The sequence below is a fragment of the Cynocephalus volans genome, chromosome 7 (assembly GCF_027409185.1).
Source record: "Cynocephalus volans isolate mCynVol1 chromosome 7, mCynVol1.pri, whole genome shotgun sequence".
NCBI classification, from domain to species: domain Eukaryota; kingdom Metazoa; phylum Chordata; class Mammalia; order Dermoptera; family Cynocephalidae; genus Cynocephalus; species Cynocephalus volans.
Genome location: NC_084466.1, coordinates 119,577,713 through 119,600,437, shown reverse-complemented (window position 1 = coordinate 119,600,437; position 22,725 = coordinate 119,577,713). Strand labels below are relative to the sequence as shown.

Genomic DNA, 22,725 nt, shown 5'->3' with positions numbered 1-22,725 from the left:
AGGCCTTCGTTGCAGTGAGTTCCATATCCATTTCAAAAATCAGAAGACTTTGCGTGATCGTTAGTAACATGCCCTGTTCTCTGTTGAGACTCTTCTCAAGTGACTTGCCATCTAGCAACAGAGACAGATTCATCAGCACTTAGTCTGATTTCAACAAAAGCAGTACCCAGTGATTGCTTTGCAAACACAGAGAAAGGGATATTTACCTCTTTCGGAGGTTCATAAAAAATTTCTTGGACTAACTCTTGTGCTTTAACCTGAAATGTTGGCCGAATCATAGTCCTGTTAGTTCCTCTACTCAGAGAACACTCCCAGGACTGTCTACTCTGAGAGCAGGCGTAGCCCAGGAGGGGCTCCGTGGCCACTCCTGCAGTGTGCAATAGTGCTGGCTGCACACCCTAGGGGGAAGGCTCAGTCCCAGGACCACCAAACAGTTCTTATATATCAAGTCATGGTAATTGTGCAAAAGCCAATGAGAGGGCATGTGTGACTGTGAATTTGCCAGCTGACTACCAAATTGGTACTCCGAAAACAGGAAGATTTATGCGATAGGGGCCCCAGTATGTGCGATGCATCTTTACTGTCTTATCAAGAATGAGTTTGTTTTAGGTGTCTTGTCAGTTGCATCTGTGAAGGTCGTCAGTTATTGACTGCCCTGTAGGTGAGATCTAGCCCCTTACTTTTCCAGGGACCACCTGAGGACAGATTAGACTCAGAGAGCCAGAGGTATGGAGCTTGATTATACCCTTTTCCTGTGTATGAGTTGGCTGATCAGGTACCTGTGCTGGTGCATATATATGTGTTTAAAGAGCCTCTACACCTACCACTATAAAATATTGTACAGTAGCACCATACTCTCCCAGCATACGCATTTGTCCAAACATGTTGGAAGGTTCAAGAAATTCCCTTGAGCTACAACGGTTCCTTTGGACGTAGAAAAGCCTTGTGCCGAGTTCCTAATTCAGTTGCTTAGCAGGTAAGATTAGGTGCTGCCTTTAGTCTCTCCTTTAGCAAACATCCTTAGTCCCAGTTCATCCAGAATCTCCCTCAGGCATCCTTAGTGGTGCCCCCCAGTGGGCCTCACCTGCCCTTCTAGAATTGGGCAATAAGGGGCAACATTGTGTTAGTTGCAATATATGTCCTTTAGATATACAGACCCATGACACACAGGATAAAGCAGCCTTCAGGAGGAAAAAAACAGCTGACCAAATGTGTATAAGTTTATTAGTACGAAAAAACAATGGAAACTGGACAAGGAAATGTATTCTCGCTGAACAGGTTCCTACTTGAACCAGATTCCAGGATAAGTTCTGTAACTGACATACTAACCGGTTGATGTTAATAAGACCATTGATCTACATGAGCCTCAGTTCTTCAAGGGTTAAATAAGAGGCTTTGTCTAGACTGATGATTCTCAATCCAATGATTCTCAGTTTATTTTTTCAAATAAAGTTTTAATTCACCTGGAAGCATCTGTATACATTTTAGAGAGAATTTCCTCCCCCAAGCTAGGTGTAAGATAATGCATAGCCTGATGTCTCAAAGCATATGGGTATTTTTCAGATTTCTCCCAAGCACATGGGACTTCAGGAGGAGTTGTCCACCAAAGGGAGTTCAGAGGGTTGCAACTGCAGTCTAGCATCCTAACTTAGATGGGCTAAAAAGAACACGGCTCAGCACACATATTATTCTCATAAGGCTGAGCTCTTATCAGCTCAGAGTCTGGTGCCAGCTGGTCTAGGAGAATCTATGAGTAAACTTTACTCTTCTCATATAACTTATTTTTCTTCATTTTCCTGCTGCCTTATGGAAGCCCAAAACTCCTCTGTGTGTGTGCGTGCATGCGTGCGTGCGTGTGTGTGTGTGTAGTGTCACTTCTAAGAGCTATGGCTATTTGTTAATACTAAGACAGAGTCCCAAGCCACTGGCATGAGAGAGAGAGATTTTGAACTGAGCCTCTCCTGCCTGATGGTTAAAGCATGCATTAAAAATAAAAATTCTTCTTTTCTCTTGTTACAAATCTCTTTTTTAGAGAGGTGTTCCAGCTAAGAATTTATGAAGGTTGAGTAAAGAAATTATTTGTGTTTTTCTCCCCTTCAGAAGGATGCTGTCCATTGGCCAAAAAGTGGGAGTTGAGGCGACAGTGCAATGTGCCACCCAACTATTGTGTGATCTTTCCTGTCACACCTTCTTGAAGACACTAATGAGGAAAGATTTGTATGATGGTAGATTTAGATATGTTAACATTTAATATTTCTAAAGACAGGCCTCAGGCCAGCATCCAGGTGCAGGGTCTCTCCTAGGACATCAGAGCTTCACTCTCTTCCCTCTTTCAATCTGTGCACGAGCGCAAGCAGATTTAAACTCTCCACATCAGTTTTATTCTGATCAACTCGCCAGTTAACCAAGTTCTCTAAAGCACTGAGAATTTTTTGTCTAGCATTTGACTGTGGTTCTATGTATAGTGCTTTTAAATAGTAGGTAATTGCATCATTTTCAGATTGCTTGTGACATTGCAGAAAGTAGCCATAACGATAATGGACCTCCTGCAATCGGCTCTTATCACCATCATGTAGGGTGAGTGCTTTCTGGTACGTGTCCTCAACCTTTTGATATTCACCTTGCTCTCTATACATGTTGGCTAAATCCATATACGCTATTGTAAATGTGGGCTTTTTCTGTATAGCAAGTTCAAAATGATATATGGCTAATCTCATCATTGTGTCTGCATTTTCTTCATCCTCTCTGCTACGTGGCAACTTTGTAGCTTCCTTCATTTCGATCATTTGTTGTCTGTAGCAACACCCTATCTGGTGATGCAGGAAGACGGAGTCAGGTGTTGCCTGCAAGGCCGTTTTTAAGAGCTGCAGAGCTTTATCCAGAGAGCCTTTTTTTCGGTAAAACTTGGCTGCATATCGAAAGACATAAGTCTGTGAGGACTTGTTGGTCAGAGCTTCCTCAATGTACTTTTCTCCTTCAGCTTCTTGTCCTACTTCCTGAAGCTTCAGTGCAAGGAGAACCTTAATATATGCATCTTCTGGATTTAGCCTGATGGCCTGCCTTAGGGGGTGCAAAGAACACCCCTCCGTGCGTTTTTTTGCTGCATTAAAGCCATCCAGACGATAGGTGGTAATTGCATACCCGATGCTGAATTCAGCGTTTTCAGGGTCTGCTTCCAGAGCTTTTTCAAAGCAGGCCTTGGCCCGTTCATAATTCTGTCCTCCACACTTCAGCAAGGCCCATCCTTCCTCACAGTCCATCTCAGGACACTCCATTCTATAGCGGAAGGGACTTGCCAACTTCTCGCAAGTGCTCTCCACCTTGTCCAGGTATGTCTGGGCTTCTGCCAGTCTTCCCAGGTGGTAGCACACCCAGGCATAGTTGCCCCAGGTCACCAGGCTTCTCATGTCCGATTGGTTGGCATGATCTCGCTGGATTAAGTCTTCGGCTTCTTTCAAGCTCTCCAAGGCTTTCTCATTCTGGCCTTTCAGGTGCTTCACATAGGCCAGCATGTTGTGTATTCCCACATTGTACTTGGTGTCTAGGAACTCAATCTCATCCAAGACCCTGTTTTCTAAATCAGGTATTTCAGAGTTTTCAATTAGAAACTTCCATGTAAAGTGACATCTCAATTGAGCCAGGCTATCCTTGACCTGACGATCTTCAGCATTCTTACTGTAGAAACAAACAAGAAGTTATTTTCATGATTTTCTGATGGAAATGAAATGACATCTAATGAACATATAGGTATAATCATTGTCAAATAAAACAAATCTAGACTTAGCTAAAGAAAGGCTTTATAGAAAAGATTACTGAATAATGTTCACTGCATACAGAGAAATTATTCTTCAGTGTGGAGGAGACAAGGAAAAGTTGAAGGAATTTCATAACATTAGACTTGCCTCTCAAGAAATTTTTAAAAATGTTTTTTCAGGAGACAGGAAAATGATATAGTTCAGAATCTCAGTTCTACTTAAAGAAATAAAACATGTTCTAGAAGGAATACATGAAAGTAAAATAAAATCCTTTACTCAGATAGCAGTGTTCAGAACAATAATTGCAATAATGTGTGTAAAAAGATATCTAAATGGCAAATGAGCATATGAAAACATGCTCAGCATCATACATCACTAGGTGATTGCAAATTAAAACAAGAATGAGACACCACTACACACCTATTAGAATGGCTAAAATCCAAAACACTGACAACACCCAATCCTGGCCAGTATGTGAAGCAACAGGAGCTTTCCTTCAATTGCTGGTGAGAATGCAAAATGGGGGCACATTATAAGAAAAGTGTGCCAGTTTCGTAAAAGCTAAGTGTAGGCTTATCATACAGTTCAGCCATTGTGCTCATAGATGTTTACCCAAATGAGTTGAAAATTTATGCCCACACAAAAACCTGCATTTGAATGTTTTTATAGCAGCTTTATTCATAACTACCAAATTGGGAGAAGCCAATATGTCCTTCAGTGAATGAATGAACTTGTGATACACCCAGTCAATGGAATATTATTTATCAACAAAAAGAAATGAGCAATGATGCCACAAAAAAACTTGGAGTTACCCTAAATGCATAATGCTAAGTGAAAGAAGCCAGTCTGAAAAAGCTACATATTGTATGATTTTAAATATATGACATTCTGGAAAGGGTCAAACTATAGAAACAGTAAAAAGATCAGTAGATGCCAGGGCTTAGGTAAGAGGGAAGGGATGAATAGGGTGAGCACAGGGCATTTTTAGGGCAATTAAACTCTCCTGTATGACACTGTAATGGTGGGTACATGATGTTGTGCATTTGTTAAAAGCCATAGAATTGTACCAAGAATGAACCTTAATGTAAACTATAGACTTTAGTTAGTAACAGTGTGTCAGTATTTGTTCATCAGCTGCAACAAATACAAGGGTACTTCACAAAGTTCATGGAAAAATAGAATTAAAAGAGAATGCAAATCTTTCCATGAACTTTGTAGAGTATCCTTGCTATCACACGAATGCATGATGTTAATAATAGGGGAAACTGTCGAAGAGGTGGGAGTTGGAGGGAGGTATATGGGCATGCTGTATTTTTTTTTCTTTCTGTTTTTTGTTTTTTGTTTTCTTTTTTGTGACCAGTAAGGGGATCGCAACGCTTGGCTTGGTGTTGCCTGCACTGTGCTCAGCCGGTGAGTGCACCGGCCATCCCTATATAGGATCCGAACCCGTGGCGGGAGCGCTGCTGCGCTCCCAGCCCCGCACTCTCCCGAGTGAGCCACAGGGTCGGCCCCACACTGTACTTTTGATGCATTTTTTTTTCTTGTAAACCTAAAATTGCTCTCATAACTAAAGTTTATCAAGGGGGAAAAAAAAAGATGATTGCAATGGGGGGAGGAGGAGAGTTGCAATCTGGAGACTGCTCTGATCATAAGATCTGCAGGCATCTCAAAGATTAGTCAGAAAAAGGCTTTTCTTTTACAGGGAGCAGTAAATAAGCCTAGAAAGGACGGAGTGGGGAAGTGGGGTGAGTGGGTGATGAGATCCAACAGTCGAGCAAGAAGGATCTTTCCTGTGGTCGCCAGTTTTCGAGAGGGATTGTTTGGTGTCCCAGTGCTTGTTTAACCTTAATGACCAGTCAAATTTCAGGGTCCTGTGGGAAGGAGACAAGTTTGGTCAAATTAAATTTACAGGAATTTTGTTTGTTTAATCAATGGGAACAAGCAGCTCAGCTAATGATTTATGAGATATAGATTGGGAACTTGGAGGGTACTATGGATTGAATGTTCCCCAAAAGGTCACGAACTGGAAACTTGACTGCTCCTATTGTAACAGCGTTAGAGGGTGGGAAATCTGATTATTGTATTTGAAAGGTGGGGCCTATCAGAGGTGATTGGATCCTGGGAACTATGCTGTCATGAATGGGTTAATCCATTCATGGAGTAAAGGTTTAATGGGTTGCTGTGGGTATGGACTGGTGGCTTTATAAGGAGAGTACATGAGAGAAATCTTGTCATTCTTACCATGTGATGGCCTGTGTTGCCCCAAGACTGTAGTGAGTCCCCACCCAGAAGATTCACCAGATGTGCCCCTTGGGCTGTGGACTTCCCAACCTCCAAAACCTTAAGAAATATATTTTGTTTCTTTATAAATTTTCAATTTTCAGGTATTCCTTTATAAGATAGAAAATGGACTAATACAGAGTCTGTGTAGACTTGTCATAGGTAAACAAGCGGGCCATCTATGAGTCTTATATATGTCATATGGGAAAGGGTGGTTGTGTTGTCTGTTCAGTTATTATAACAAAATACCATCAACTGGATAGCTTATAAACAAAAGAAATTTATTTTTCAGACTTATGGAGGCTAAGAAGTCCAAGATCAAGGTGCGAGCAGATGCAGTGTCTGGTAAGGGCCTGCTTTCCTGGTTTGTACGTGACATCTTGCTGTGTCCTCACATGGTGAAAAGGCTGAGGGATCTCTCTCTCCTGCCTCTTTTAAAAGGGCACTAATACAATCCATGAGGATCTGCCCTCAGGACCTAATCAACTCCTAATGCCATCACTTTGGGCCTTGGGATTTCAATATATGAATTTTGCGTTGGGGGTTGGGGCAGAAACACTCAGACCATAACAGTAGTACTTTGCAGTAAACCGTTTCCCAGACATACAAGTGTGTGTGTGTGTGTGTGTGTGTGTGTGTGTGTGTAAGGGGGGGGGAGAAGAGGGTTTCCCATAGCTGTTTTTCAGGAGCATAGGGCTCAGATAAAGTTCAGCATTATGACATCATTCCATATTGTCAGGTTCTTGGTGCTGCCACTGCAGCATCCTGCTTCAGTTACCTCTGGCCTCTCTGGGTTTCATGTGTTCACAGAGACAGGAGAGACCACACTAGGTCATAAAGCCTTAGAAAAAAATTATCAACATCATGATGTCAGCAAATTCATTTTGTCTGGTTTGAATGCCAGCTGAAAGGGATTAAATATGCCTATGACTTAGATTAGTTCAAGAACTTCTCGGTGCTGCATGAAACTTTTCATCCTCACGATGCTGCAATTGCCACAGCAGATCACAGGCATGAAAAACCAATAATGCTATCAAGAGAAATAAACCTGGGGCAAGGAGGAGCCCTCTCTTACCTTTCTCTATGTCTCCAATTTGGTCCGTTGAAATGTGGAAATAACTGCTCATTTCCCCAAGGAGGAAATAGTGATATAAACATTTCTGGTTTTATTCTCCCAATAAAGCAAGAAAGTGGAGTGGAGCAAAGTTACTTTGCTGAATAAAGTCAATATTAGGCACTCTTTTCCCCAAAAAGAACTGTACCTTAGAGTTAGCAACACCCCAAAGGGGAATTAATTAGGAGTTGCTTTTGATCCAACTACTCTTTTACCCTCAAACCTATCCATGGCATATTAGAAGGTGTTATTGGTTGAAATGTGTCAACCAAAAAGATGCTCTGAAGTCCTAATTCCTAGTACCTGTGAATGTGATCATGTTTGGAAATAGGGTCTTTGCAGATATAATCAAGTTAAGATGAGGTCATTGGGTGGGCCCTAATCCAATATGACTGATGTTCCTATGAAAAGAAGAAAAGAGACACAGAGACAGACACACAGGGAAGATGATGTAAAGACACCCAGGGAAAATGTCATGTGAAGACGGAGGCTGAGACTGGCAGCTAAGCAGAGGCCAAGAAGGATTCTACTAAGTCTCAAAGCGTGCATTGCCCTGCTTACAGCTTGATTTCAGACTACTAACTTCCAAAACTGACAGAAAACAAATTCTTGTTGTTTTAAGCCACCCAGTTTGTGGTACTATGTTACGGCAGCTCCAGGAAGTTAATACAGAGGGCAAATATTGAAGTAGGGAAAGATCATTTGATTGACTGCCACAACTTAGAGAATCCCCACTTTTGATTGAAAGTGAACTAATACAATTCTTTTTAAATGATCACTTTCAGCCTCACGAATGTGCCACCTCTAGTTTGTACGGTGCTTGTGCAAATTAGAAAAGCGGGCCCTTCTGTATGAGTATATGTGGTCCTCATCAGGACACTGACCCCAGTAAGCCAAACATGGACTGCAGTTTATTCCCATCCTTTGCCCGTTTGGCCAGTGAATAATCTAAACAGTAATGTTTGGCTGCCTTTACAACAAGCAGGAGAGATTTTCTTTTGTGTTGATCATAGGTACATCCTCCCTGACATGTGCCATCTTTTGCCTTCTAGATTGTGAGCCGTAGGTACACAATGGGGTGAAATGTTATCAAAGAGCCGTCCTTCATCCCTAAATAGGATGCTAAGCACAAAATCCTGCAGGTTCCAATTCCTTTTCAAAACTGAGTAGGGAAAGAGCGGTAAGATAGTTCATTCTTACATTTCTTTCTGATTAGGAAGCAATAGGTTAATGACCCAATTCTGCCACTTACTATCTGTGTGATTTTAAGCAATTAACTCCAATTTCCACATAGTACATTTGCAAAATGACAATAATAATAATAATAGTTATAATAGTTTCTACTTATGGAACTATAGTGAGCATCTGAGGTGATGCGATGAAAGAGCAAGGCAGATTGAGCTAATTACCAAGCAGAACATAGAAAATAGCTGTTGGTGTTAGTGTCGGTATTATCATTGTGTGTGTGTGAGAGAGAGAGATAGAGAGAGAGAGAGAGAGAGAGAGAGAGAGAATCTCAGGCCCTCAGTGGATGGGGCAGAGGAGGACTCCCATCAGCCAGCAGGTGCCAGGTGTTTTCCCAGGTGATTTTCCCTTTGGGCAATTTTTAGCACTGCTGGGAAGGAGCAGCCCAACCTGCCCGTGGTCTTGAGCCTCTGGGAACAGGGGCAGCTTGATGTGGGCTTCAGTCCAGCATTATCTAGACAGCCCCCTCCAGGCCTCCTTGGGTCAGTAGGCTCTGGACACCCGAGCATACCACTGAAAAACCTACTGGGAATACTGGCTTTCAGCACCCTGAGTAGGGCATGGCTTTCTGGCTGACCCCATAAGTAGAGGTAGGATTAACATGATTTCATGGCCAGGAAACTGGTAAATGAAAATTGGAGCCTCCTGGCAATGAATATCTCTCTCCAGTATCCCAAGCTCAAACACTGCCCTGCAGGGCATGCAATGGGAATCCCTGGGACTGTGGCCTAGGCTGCCAGCTCCTCTTCTTCTCACCTTTTGGAGGAGCTAATAGGAAGCAGCCTCCAACCTCCATCATTGCTGCAACCCTCCCCACAGCAGGCAGTTACAGGTGTAGGGTGGAAAAGGCATCCTGCAAATGGGGCCCTCCTTTCAGTTCCCCTCTTCTGTTACTGTATCAGATGGAGAGGCTCTAGCAGGCCAGTATACTTTTGAGGAGAAAGTATTTTCTGCTACTTAACAGCACAAGACAAAGCAGGAAAGAAAGGAATGTATTCCTTTTGGATAAAATGTTTCTTAACCCTGCTTATGTTTCATATTTCCTAACACCTAATTAAGAGAAATCCTATTTTGCACAATAAAACCCCAAACCTGTGATATTTTCAAACAAAAATCAAACATTGCTATCTTTAAAACTATTTTCTTCCACTACCTGCCTTCAAGTGATCCATTTTGGTCTGAATAGATCAAAACTCACTCGCCACCATTATCCTTTCCCACCCGGCTCCTCTCAGACTCCAGGCTGGGTTTGTCTGGTTTGCAATTCTGTGAGCGTCTCCTGTGAGGTGTTCACTGGGTTAGAATTATGACACAGATAAAATGACTTCTGCTGTGAAGACAGCTTTATTTTCCATTTAGATGTAAGCCTCAGTTTACATACAAGAGTTAAAAAGTTTGCATTTCTTAGGAGAGGTCTGCCTGGGAATTTGCCAGGAAACTACTAGAATTACAAAATATGCTAGAAACAAATGTGCAGGAGCACCAAGAGCTTTACTTTGTGGTTTCTGTGAGACACAGTTGCTAAGCAGTGCTTGGATCCAGCTGAGAGGCTCATCCAGGTTAGTCCTGTGTCTTTTTGGTGCTTCTTAGGCAAGTGAGGGGCTTTACATTTAGGGGAGAATTGCCTGGTAATGTTGTTTACACATAGGAGTATGACTGCTGTGGTATAACACAAATATATGTTTATTCTTTGTCCCTGGTTCCTTCGGAATCCAGAATTCACAGATTGTAATTGCCTGAACCTGACTCTAAGCTGAAACCTGGGGCTGTCTGCCATTAGGTTGTTTCAGCCTTAGCTGGAGCTACGCTGAATTGAAAGCAGGCATAGGTTCATTGAACAGAACTCAGATTCTAAAATCTTTGTAAATTTAAATTATCAAAACATCATGGATGTTGACTGGACTGTCTGGGTCACGTGCAAATGCCCACAGGAAAGGGCTTTTCTCTAATTAGACCATCTGAAATCCAGCTGCTAATCAGCTCTGTATTTCTGTTTGTAGAGGAGAAAAAATCTTTTTCCTGTACCCTTCTTAGGATCAATGGCTGGGGCCTGGAAAATTAGACTGGCAAAGACAGATTAACAAGAGAAAAACAAACAGGAGTTTATTAACGTGTGCATCATGCACACATATGGGTGTACTTGGTGATGAGCAACTCAAAGAGGTGGTTAGAACTTGGGCTTGTACAGCATCTTAACAAAATAACAATAAATTTGTAGAGAAGTGACAAGACAAAGGAAAGAGACTTTGAGTTTCTAGGGGTGGCTAATATGTGTAATATTTGGGGAAGTGAATTGTAGATGAGGGCTGGTTAGTATAGCTTTGTTTGTGTAGACTCTTGGCACCGTCTTGTCTTCAGCGATGAGGTTGTTAACCTCTTTCTTGTATGGGAGGTAGGGGCCGGGGACACTTTCACAAAGGAATTTGTTCTGCTTGTAGGCAGATGGTGGCAGGGGTGGGGGGTGGGGCGTAGAGAGCTTGTCCTGTGTCTGCTTTTTCTCAATTTCTCAAAATAAACCTTATGTCAAAGTTGCATATTTTGGGATGGCATACTCTGAACTCATGATACAGAGGCTAACAGCACTCCTGAATTGTGGTCCCTGTGGAAAGTGCTAGTTGGGGGAGGACACATCACAGGGAGTGTGACTCCTCCACCCACTCCTGATAGATTATACTCTCAACATCTCTCAAGGATATCTTGCTGCTATTGATTTGCTGTTTTCTGCTTTCCTAATTAGTTGCAGTTTGCGAATCTGATAGCCTGACTCTACATCCTCATCTTGGTAGGGTAGCGTGATTACTAAATGCAGCTGACCCCAGCAAAGGATCGTTCTTTTCTAAGCTCACTGTACAAATGATCAGGGTGAAAGGGGTGGGGAGTTAGGTAAACCCAGTTTAAAAATTTTTGAAAACGTAAGATTTTGAACCAGCCCAAATGTCCATCATCAGATGAGTGGATACAGGAAATGTGGTACATCTACACAATTGAATACTACTCAGCTATAAAAACGAATGAAATACTGCCATTTGCAACAACATGGATGGACGTTAAGAGAATTATATTAAGTGAAACGAGTCAGGCACAGAAAGAGAAATACCACATGTTCTCACTTATTGGTGGGAGCTAAAAATAAATATATAAATTCACACACATACACACACACACACACAAAAACCGGTGGGGGGAGGGGAAGAAGATATAACAACTACAATTCCTTGAAGTTGATACGACAAGCAAACAGAAAGGACATTGTTGGGAGGGAGGGAGGAGAGGGAGGAGAGGGAGGTTTCGGTAATGGACCACAATAACCAACCACATTGTATATCGACAAAATAAAAATTTAAAGAAAAAAAAAAAAAAAAAAGAAAACATAAGATTTTGTCCTGGCCACCCCCTGGACATGATGTCTCATTATCCTTAAGTTGCATAAAAATGTTTTTTCTGTAAAAACTCTTTTGTCCCTCTTGTATATAGGCTTTCCAGCCTGTGTGAGAGTAGGGGAAAATTGAAAAAATGTCAAGTTATGATTGTTGAATGGGACACTCTGATTTTGCAACAGTAAAAAGAAAAATAAAAGCCCAGCCTTTGGGGAGACAGGGGAGGAGGAAGAGTAGGGCATTAATAATCTTTGCTTTTCAGAATTGCTCCTGGAAGCCTTCCCGCCTCTCTGAAGAAAACCTCTTCATGCTGCCTTTCCAAGCATCTACTAGTGCATTGAATTCAGCTTGCTGAGCCTATGAGCATACCAGCTAGCACGGGGTGTAGAGGTGGGACCAGCTCCAGAACTTTTCACCCAGAAAACCTCAGATGTCATCTTCACTCCTGAGGCAGATGGACTGGTGTCAGGGACAAGTAAAAGTATTTGAAACTGACTGTCTTCAAACAGTCCCTCTGAAACCAAAGGCTGGACTGAATTTTTCAGACTGGACTGGAAGCACTAGGGTGAGAGGCCCGACAGTGGATCGCCATACTGGGGAAGGGGCACTGTTAACCTGTGCAATCAGACTAAAGTAAGTCCGGCTTGGGGTGCCTGAACAATTGTAATACTGTTTCTAGGGTGTCATGCATGTCCTCTATGGTTATAATTTTTGTGTGTGTACCTGCCTATCATGACACTGCCTCGGCCCAGGATGGCTTTCAGGTAAGCTTCAACTTCCCGGCCAGAGTTGTGCTGTGCCACCAGGTAAAAAGGTTAATAGAGAAACTTACCCACCCTTCTCTCCCTCACAACACCATTCCAGGTCTTCTGATGCTCCATTTCTTTCCCTCTTCTTTGTCTCCCTTAGGGGCTGGGGAGCCCTCTGGGAGTGGGGCTGCCTGTGCCCTGGACCATTTCCTCACTGCCCTCTTCATGCTCAGGTGTGGAGAGAAACAAGCTGCCTATGCCTGAAGGGGTATTCCTGAGCAGGTTGCCCAGTTGCCGCTCATAACAGGCAGTTGCCTGCAGCAGATCTCCATTCAGCTTGTGATTCAATCCTCGGAGATACCAAGAATTGGATGCATTTTGTGGAAGATTTTCGCTGAGGTTTTGTAATTGGCATTTCATCTCTTCTTTCTCAGTTGGTGTTTTGCTTACAGACAAATCCTCTAAATGATGCTGGGCAGCAGTGTCTTCTGACTTCTCGTGATACTCCTGGAGGTTGCAAGAGCTCTGACGGAGTCGCTGCCTCTCAGTGTCAGGCAGCTCCTTACTGAGTGCTGTCGGACAACGTGCTTGTGCTTCTAGGCACTCAGTGAGATCGGAGTGTGCATTCCCAGGATCCAGTCCCTCCACAATCACTTCATTTGAATGTTCCATAGCATATTTCTCTCTATTTCCAATAGCTTCAGATTCTTCTCTCTTATGTATTTGTTTGTTTTTTGCCTTGCAGAACCACTCGATCTGGTGACAGAGGAAGCTATTGTATGGTACGAACTTCAGTGCCCTGTTTAACAGTTCAATAGCTTTGTCTAGGTCACCTTTTTTTCTGTAAAATTTGGCTGCACTACGAAGGACATCTGTTTGGCAAGGAGCCTTCTCCAGGACCTCTTCAAGCAATTGCTCCCCTTCAGCTTCTTTATTCGTCTTCTGCAGTTTCAGGGCCAAGAGAACCTTGACATATTGGTTATCGGGATCCAGCTCAATGGCTTGCTTCAGAGCATTGACAGGGAATTGTTTCTGTGGATTTTCATCCAGACAATACATCGCAATTGCCAGTCCAGAGGAGAACTCTGGGTTGTTGGGTTTCTCTTCCAGGGCCTTCTGGAAACACACCTTTGCCCTTTCATTTCTTCCACACTTTAGTCGTGTCCACCCTTCCTCACAGTCAAGCTCTGGACACTCGATACTGTAAGGATTTGAAAACTTCTTGCAGGCTTGTTTCACCTTGTCTACATAAATCTGAGCTTCTGAGAGTCGGTCCATGTGATAGTAGACCCAGGCAAAGTTTCCCCAGGTGACCAGACTTCTGATTTCTGGTTGGCCAGTGTGCTCTTGCTGGATTAACTCTTCAGCTTGCTGTAAGCATTCCAGGGCTGCTTCATTGTGGCCTTTGCAGTGCTTTATGTAGGCCAACAAATTGTACATTGTAGCTTTAAACTCAGGGTTTAAAAATTCAATCTGGTTATATACTCTATCTTCTAGATCATGTGAGATACTATCTTCCTTGAATAAATTCCAGGTGAAATGGCATTTCAGCTGTGGAAGGATTTTCTCCAGAGAATTCTTGGTGACCTCACTGTGGAGAAAGTAAAGACGGTCACTGTGATGTGCACCTTCCAAGCATTGCACCCTGTAATGGCTAATTTTATATGTCAATTTGACTGCGCCATGGGATGCCCAGACATCTGGTTAAACATTATTTCTGGGTGTGTATGTGGGGTGTTTCTGGAAGAGATTAGCATTTCAATTGGTAGACTGAGTAGAACTGATTGCTCTCCGAGTGTAGGTGGGCATCATCCAATCTGTTGAGGGCCCGAATAGAACAAAAAGGCAGAGGAAGGGAGCAGTCTCTCTCTGCCTGACTGCTTGAGCTGAAACATCAGTCATCTCCTGCCCTTGGACTGGGACTTGGACCGGAACCTTCATCAACTCCCCTGGTTTTTAGGCTTTCGGACTTGGACTGGAACTATACCACTGACTTTCCTGGGTCTCCAGCTTGCAGACAGCAGATTGTTGAACCTCCCAGCCTCCATAATCACATGAACCAATTCCTCATAATAAATATCTATGTGTATCTATCTGGATCTATCTATCACCTATTGGTTCTGTTTCTCTGACTAATACACACACCTAAGTCTTCCTAGACAGGAGAAGGGGTACTTCCCTTTTGCTTCCTAGATTCCCCTTTCTATAGCTGTGGTCTGTGCAGACACCTACAAAGCATGGACTTATACTGTGTAAGCTGACAAGCAGAAGGTGAGGGAGCATGGAGGAGAGGAGGCAGCTGCAGTGAGAAGAACTCATTCAATTCCCAAGTCAGGTCTCAGTACTCGCACTTTCTGGATAAGGTTTATTTAGCCATCCATGACCCTTTACTGGGCTACCTCTTTTTGCCACTATTAGTTGTTAGGGATACTAAGAAAAGTAAAAGTTATCCCAGCCCTCTCTGCCTTCCAAGAGCTCACAGTCTGGTTAGAAGGAGGATGTAAAGAAATGAAAGCCCAGGCATGTTTGTCAATGTGCTAAGTGACTTAGTACTCTTCCCTTAGTCCTCTCCACCGCACTCACACACAGACCCGAGGGGGCTCAGCTTGAGTCTGATTAAAGAAGTCTCCTCACCACACAGGCCACATACCTAGAGAGAATAACTGTGTCTTAAGACACAAACAAACAAAATTAACAAACTTGTGCTTTGTGGTTGGAAGATACAAAGGGAGATTGCTTGCTTTGTTTAGTTAAATAAGGTGCAACAGTTCTCAAAGTCCACATCTATATTTGCCTGGGGTGTGGGCATGGCATGTTCTCCTGAGTCCGAGTTTGTGCTCCTCCTTTCCTACCGGTAAAGTCCTGGCACCATAGATCGAAAAGAACTTCAAAAAGTCATTAAACCAGTGTTGTCCATATTTTTGGATTTCACAGACCAGCACAATTTCAGAAAAATAGCTATGAACCAAACAGGGCTGCTGACTTATTTGGGAATACAATGACATGGGGAGAAAATCCATCCAAAAATTCACCAACTACTTATTCTTACCAACATTTTATTTTGAAAGGCAGAAAAGAGAAAGAGGAAGCATTTCTATTACTGCTGAAAAAGAAAGATATAATCTCAGAATAAAGGGAAGTTCTTTAAACTAAACACATTTGGCTCTGTGAGGAACCACTGACTTTTATTCGCAATTTCCTTTAGATCAGCACTGGCCCACACACCACTGACGCAACTGCCTTCCTGTATCTCTCTCCAGTAAGGCGGATCTAAACTATTTCTGACCCAATATGATTGCACATGATATGCTTTATAGTGAGAGGCACAGAAGCAACCCAAGGCAGTGAGAGTGAGCAGGGGAAGTAGCCATCCATATCCAGATATCCTCTTTACGTGTGTGTGTGGACCTGTGAGAGAAACCTGAGTATGAAGCTCTCGGGGAAATTCCATCCAAACCACCACTTCATCAGTGCCAGAGCTGGCTGAACTTTGAACAATTTATTCAGGAAGATGGCCAATTATGAATGTGGCTTCATGATTATAAAACCTATTGAAAATCGAAATTCAGGTCCATTGATTTTTCCTAAGCCTTCCTCTTTAGGGTCTCCAATTTGATAAAGTATTTGATACCTGATTTCTCTTTGAAATAAGATTTGAAGCAAAATATTGGACTGGGAGTCCTGAGCTCTGGATAAGAAGAAACATAAACCCCAGAGCCAGAGTTCAGGAGGTTTGCATTAAAATACTATTGCCCTTCTAAAAGCAAATATTCCATTTGCCAAGGTTTCCTCACTTGTTAATTTATCTCATATGTGTTTTTGAAAGTTGCTCTAAATACTCTTTATATGTATAAATAAACTAGTTAACAATAATTAAACTCAGATATTTAAAGAGAATACAAGTAGTCAGGCAGGATGATGGCTGCAGCAGCCTGACAAAGAGAATGTCTAGGTTCAGGTGAAACATGAGGAGGAGAATGCCGGGATATGATCTACCTGGATATTCAGCACCTAGAAGGCCCTGGGGGAGGTGGGATTCAGCCATGAGATCTTGCTGAACAAAGCAGTTAAAGCTAACACTGCTAGTCCTTAGGAAATTCCCAGAATCAACCTACTTACTGTCTCTTCTTCTCCTGCTCACCTACTGGGCTCATGACAGCCTATTGGTGCTGCACACAAATGCCGGGTAGATGTCACATCTCCTTGCAGGGCCTAGTCAAAGCCATTACTACAGCAGAATCTTGAAATTTTCAGAAAGATGCCCTGTTGAAATGGTAAGAGTGGGGGTTTCTAAGGAAACCTCTGAGGCAACTTGCACCACAGATGCACCAGTTATGCTCCAGCTGGCTGCATGAAGGGACCAGCAGACCTCATGCCCAGTCAGTAAATCAGAAAAGACATCATCTAAGGAGCCCATCACTTCAAGACATGAGCTAAGGAACTCTCCAGAGCAGTGCTTCTCAAACTCTAATATGCCAAACGACCTGGGGTCTTATCAAAATTTAGATGTGGATTAAGAGGTCTGGGATGCTGCCTTTCTAACGAGCTCCCAGGAGATGTTGCACTCAACCACACTGTGAGTAGCGGGGCTCTAGGAAGACTTCACTTTTTGGCAATGATTTCCAATCTCCAGTTTCCTATTCCTGAAATAACTCTTAAACAAGCCTTGCTTTAGGTCAGCATCCTTCCCACCTCTCCTACCCCCACTCACTTCAGACTTCCTCTGCTCCCATTTGCACACATACAATGTAGGAAGCATTAGATGCACTTAAGGAAGAGGGAATTTGAAGGAAGACATCACTTCTTATATTATGTCAGCAGGTCTCAAACTTTAGTGTGCATATGAAGTATCTGTAGTCCTTTTTAAATATGTAACTTTTTTTCCTGGGCCTTATTTCTGATATGCTCAATCAGGATTTCAGAATGCAGGGCTCGGTAACTTGCATTCAGGTTGACTGTGATACGGGGCATCTGCAGAACTCAGTTTGAGAGACTAGCACTTTCTCTCTGTTCACAGTCCACATGGGAAAGGTAGCAGGTAAGTAAGAAGATGTCTCAGGAGGACACATTCCCCAATTCTGAAAAAACAAACTTCAAGGTAAAAGTAACCTCAACATGAATTGGAAATTTGCAGTGCTGAATTCATCATTGGCACATTTGCTAAGTTTTTAAAATAACCACAACCACTACAACAAAATCCACAAACGCCTGATTTAGTCTTTTCAAATATAGAATACAAGAGAGGGATCAGGACCTCCAGTAAATTTCCTACACGCCCAGACTTCATTGACCAGGATTTGCCTGGAAGGATCTGAGCATGCGCTCCCCCTAGGCTCTCTCAATAAGCCCCTGTCCCTTCCCAGCTCCCCTGTGTCTCTAGGCTGCCTGACTCTAAATCAGAAAGAGCCACAGAAATAAAAATGCATGAATTGGAAAGACAGATATATGACCGAATTAGATAAATGCATAGTTAATCTCTAAGCAAATACCGGAACAGCCTAATTCAGGAAGTTGTATGTCAGAACAAGAGTTGGGAGACATTTTCCATTTCTTATGAGAGGAGCAGGGACTGTTTCCTCATGATAGCTCTTTCCCTGCAATTCTGAAAAGCCGGGGTCCAGGCTGATTTTATTTTCAGTTTGTTGATCCCAAACAAATGCTGAAGAGGTTTACACCCAGGGAGCTAACGCTTGGGTTTGTGCTTTTGTGAAAGAGAAAAGGAAAACGAAACAGATGCAATGCTGCCCAGATTCCTGTTGAGGAGAAACTGAAACTGAATGGGTGGGAGCTGAGCTCACTCTTGCTGGGAATACTACTCCAGACGTATTCTGATTCTGTGGTTTGAGAGACTGTAAAAAGGCACAGATTACAGGGGTCCAGTGAAATTGGGGTGGGCTCAGAAATCTGCATTTTGACAAACGAACTGATAATTCAGTGGCAGGAGAGCCTGTACCACAGTTTGAGAAGTGCTGTTCTAGATGTATTTTAAAAAGCAGTTTCCCCATTTACTTGTGGAAGATACCGTAGTGAGTCAAACAATAAATTAGACAATCTACAGTGCAGGAGGAAAACCACAGTACACCTGGATTTTGGTGATTTCTTTGACCAGCTCTGGGATATTTCTTGAGTTGCTAAGCTTCATTTCCTCACCCTTAAAATGCCCTGGGATGAATTTCCTTTTTCCCTCCATCCAAATTATAGGAAACTATGCCCTGAGAAGATCCACTTTCACCTTTGTCTAAGATGTGGCTTGGGGCACTCTAAGGGATGGGTCACTATCAGAGAGTGGTGCTTGCACTCCAGATAGGGAGCCTGAGAGTCTGGTCTTGCCAGTCCCTGACCCTCTCTTTAAAGTAAGCATAGCTGAAAACGTTAAGGTCATTCACCTTTTGGCTTTTGTGCACAGAGTGAGAATATGCTCAGGGATAGAGTCTGGTGCTTCTATTAATGACGCTGCGCTGACACCTGCTCTGTATGCAATGTCTTGGGCAAATGTGCACTTCTGAGTCCCATTTTACTCATCTAGAAAATAAGGCTAAAAACAGAAATAATAGCTCTTATTTCTTAGCACTATTGGAAAGGTGATAGGAGATAACGCATGAAAAACACGTAGCAGAGTGCACTACCAACTACTGATCACACAGAAACTCTTACCACCATGACTGTTGGTACATCAGTGGTATACTTTTAAGTGGATTTGTGAGTATGTGAAGCAGGCAACAGAGTTCCTTGGTGGATGGGGCAGAGGAGAATGCTCATCAGCTGGCAAATGCCAGATGTTTCTCCAGGTGATTTCCATCTGTGGCAATTTTTGGCAATGCTGGGGAGGAGTAGCCCAATGTGCCTCTGTCCCTACAGCCTCTGAGAATAGGGACACCTTGATATGGGCTTCAGTCCACCAAAGTCCAGAGAGACCCCCTCAGAGCTACTCAGGTCAGTGGCTCTCAACACACCCAAACACAGGACACTGCAAAGCCTCTTGGGCAGGCTGGCTACCAAGACACTGGGAAGGCCTGGCTTTCTTGTCAACCCCACTATGCAGACACCATTAATGTTACTCTTGAACAGGAGCCCATTATACAAGGCAACCTGAGGCACTTGGCAGTGAAGACCTCTTACTCATCTCATTTCCAAATATGACCTTGCAGAGCATGTACAAGTCTTTGGGGCTGAGAGTAGGGCAGTCAGTTTCCCTTTCTTCCCTCCCTGAGTGCTCAATAGGATCCTCCCTTCCAGGCAATCAACCCCTCAATCCTTCCCCATAGGTGTTTGGTGGAAAAGGCATCTTTTTCTCTTAGTTCTCTCTGAGGCTCTATCCAACGTCTGAACTGTAGCAGGTCTGTATGCATTTTTTAAAATCAAGTTTTCTGAGATTATATTTTACACACAATAAAAAACACCCACTTTAGGTGTATAGTTTGATGAGTTTTGACAAATGTTTATACTATATAACCACCACTACTATCTCCTTATAGACTATTTCTGTCATCCCCAAAGATTCCTTTGTGTGCTTTCCTACTTGGTCCCCAGCATTTTCAGGCAATTATTGCTTTCCATCATTAGAGATTAGACCAGTATAGATCAGAGATTAGGTCATTATGTTTTTGAGAAATTATTTTTTACTGCTCACCAGCATTTACCACAGCAATACAAATAAACTTTTAAGCTTTGCATTTTGTTTTCATGTAAGAAATGAAAAAAAAAAAAAAATGACCATCAATAAGAATTGTTTCTTCCATTTTCCACCTTGAAGTGAATAAATGTTTTAGGGCAAAATTTCCCTCTACATGAGTTGGGTTTGCAGTACTGCTTCCATCTTTCACAATATCCACTGAAAAGAAATACTTCCTTTCAAAATCACAAGAAAAAAAAAGCCTTTGACTTAGTCCTTTCAGATAAAACAACAGCAGAAGAGCCTGCAAAGAGTAATTCTGGGCTGGCCCATTAGCTCAGTTGGTTAGAGTGAGGTGCTAACACCAAGGTCCCGGTTGAATCCCTGTACTGGCCAGCCATCAAAACAAACAAAGAAGTAATTCCCTTAGGTTTAACTTTGAATCAGAAAACATTGTGTCTGAGTGGCTCTCACCACTCCTGCCAAGCCTCCCTCTTATCCCAGCTCCACCAAATGAATAGTTCTAGAAACTTAGGAAGCCTGAGTGTGTATACCAGTAAAAGCCACATAAATAACCACAACTAAACAACAATAAACAACTAAACCAAAAATAAACAACTGATAAAGGGCTAAAATGACGAAGGCACGTTAATTTCATAAACAACAGAACAATTTAGGAACTTGCCAGCACAGGAAGCAGCTCAGCTTAGGCTGTGCACTCCGGCACGGAGTGGTTATGCATTTTTATTTCACTAACCTCATGACTGCAAGCTGCTTCTCTGCTGTTCCGAAAAGCTGAGGAGCCGGATGATTTGCTCTTCCGAAATCGTCCTGGTCTGCCTCACGTAAGTGCTGAAGGAACTATATAAGAGGGAAAGGTGGGGTAATGCATCCATCAGCAGATGCATTCTCCTTTTATGAAAGGGAAGAGGAAAGTGAAACTGATTTCAAATCGTCAAGAGGGAGAAAACGAAACCGAGTTCAAAGCCATGACTCCGAAACTGCAGTTGGAGAGAATGTGAAATCTAACCACCCATCGGCGGTGGGGGGCGGGATTCTGATGTGGTTTCTGGGAACACAGGATGTGAAAGACTGTTTCAAAATATTTTGTAAAAAAAAAAAAAAAATAGCAGTATCGTCCACTTATTTTACTTGTGGGAGACAATTTGCATCAGAGACCCGCATTTAATTCTCTTTGTTCACTCTACTAGCTTTAAAATCACTGAGCCTGAATTTCCTTTTTGCCCCCCACGAAAGCCAAGCCCTGGAGGGATCTCTGGGCAGTTTAGCTCTTTGAGATCTAAGACAATCATTTTCTTTTGGAAACAGTAATACATGTACTATTGTTGGATGGATGGATGATAAATTTATATATTTATGCTTTGAGCTCTGAAAAAGGAGGGTGTTACTCTGAGAAAACCCCCCTCCCCCCGATTTCTATACTACTTCCTAGCCATGATGCAAATGTCCATAAAAACCTAAGGAGTATAGCCTCCGCGGCTGATTCAATGAGGAAGGAATTGCTAGTTAGATAAGAGAAAGGCTGCCTCCATCCTGGAGCTGCACAAAGCAGAGACTCTTGTGTAGCAAAACTATCCCAGTCCATGGTATTTCCAACAGTCGAGTCTCATAAAATACGTCAAGCTCAGAGATTGTTGTTAAGTCCTGTGAAAATAACCCTCAACTTGGAAAAGTCTGTAATTTTAATTGGTTGTCTTCCTTTACAATCTGTTATCCTGTTAGTAATAAAGTAACATACCTTTATAAAAGATATAAATGTTTGTGATATTATAAAAGGTATAAATACTGCCCTTAGATCCAAGTAAAAGAGGGTCCCTGCATTTGGCCCTGTGCTTTAAAGGGCCCCACATGTCACAGATACAAAAAATATAAATTTTTAAAAGAACACATGGATCTCTGTTACTCAGAATCCAGTGCTTAATCCTGGCAGAGTGGGACTTGCAACCCTAAACATCAGGCCCAAGAAAAACTTGTCTCTTTCTCTTGCCTTCTCTGCTCAAATTGTACTGTGAACATTTGTGCAATGTGAGGGTGCTGATTTTAGAGACATACTCTGATTTGGAGGGCTTAGAAGGTCCTGGTGACAGAGTGCTTAGATCAGAGAAAAGGCAAATTAACTAAATTGGTCAAATCCTTCCTCTTGCCAGAATGCAATAGATTCCTATGTAATAAAAACTTATTTTTTCCCATACAGTAGTACCAACTGTCCATTTTCTTGTTTTTCTTCTTGTTTTCCCAGTTCAAGAAGTACTCATGAATTAGCACAGTATTTGTAATAGTTGCATATGGTGACTAAATAACATTCTGCATTATTAAGAAATTCATATTACTCTTAAACTTGGACACATGTAGATTTGAACCGACGTATTGAGTTAAATTTTCTTTTGCACTTGGACTTTTTTTTTTTCTTTTTTTTTGGTGCCAATTTGCCAATGAATAAGGTTCTTGGGTATAGATATTTAAATGTAAATTCAGATGGGACCAGATTTTTGTACCTTACTCTATTTGGAAAATAAAACGTAGAATTTATCCAACGTATCTGTTTAGTTACAAAAAAAATAGCAGTATTTAA

At 42.4% G+C, this 22,725-nt stretch overlaps 1 protein-coding gene across 1 annotated transcript; it reads right to left on the bottom strand.

The window, feature by feature from the left end:
- Window positions 1–1,225: 1,225 nt before the first annotated feature.
- On the bottom strand, window positions 1,226–21,116 carry LOC134382209 (interferon-induced protein with tetratricopeptide repeats 1-like). The gene is made up of 2 exons (XM_063102568.1): window positions 20,890–21,116; window positions 1,226–3,675 (listed from the first exon to the last, which is right to left on the bottom strand). Exons 1-2 carry the CDS (start codon window positions 20,892–20,894, stop codon window positions 2,316–2,318), a joined length of 1,365 nt encoding a protein of 454 aa, XP_062958638.1. The 5' UTR covers window positions 20,895–21,116; the 3' UTR covers window positions 1,226–2,315.
- Between the last annotated feature and the right edge of the window lie 1,609 nt (window positions 21,117–22,725).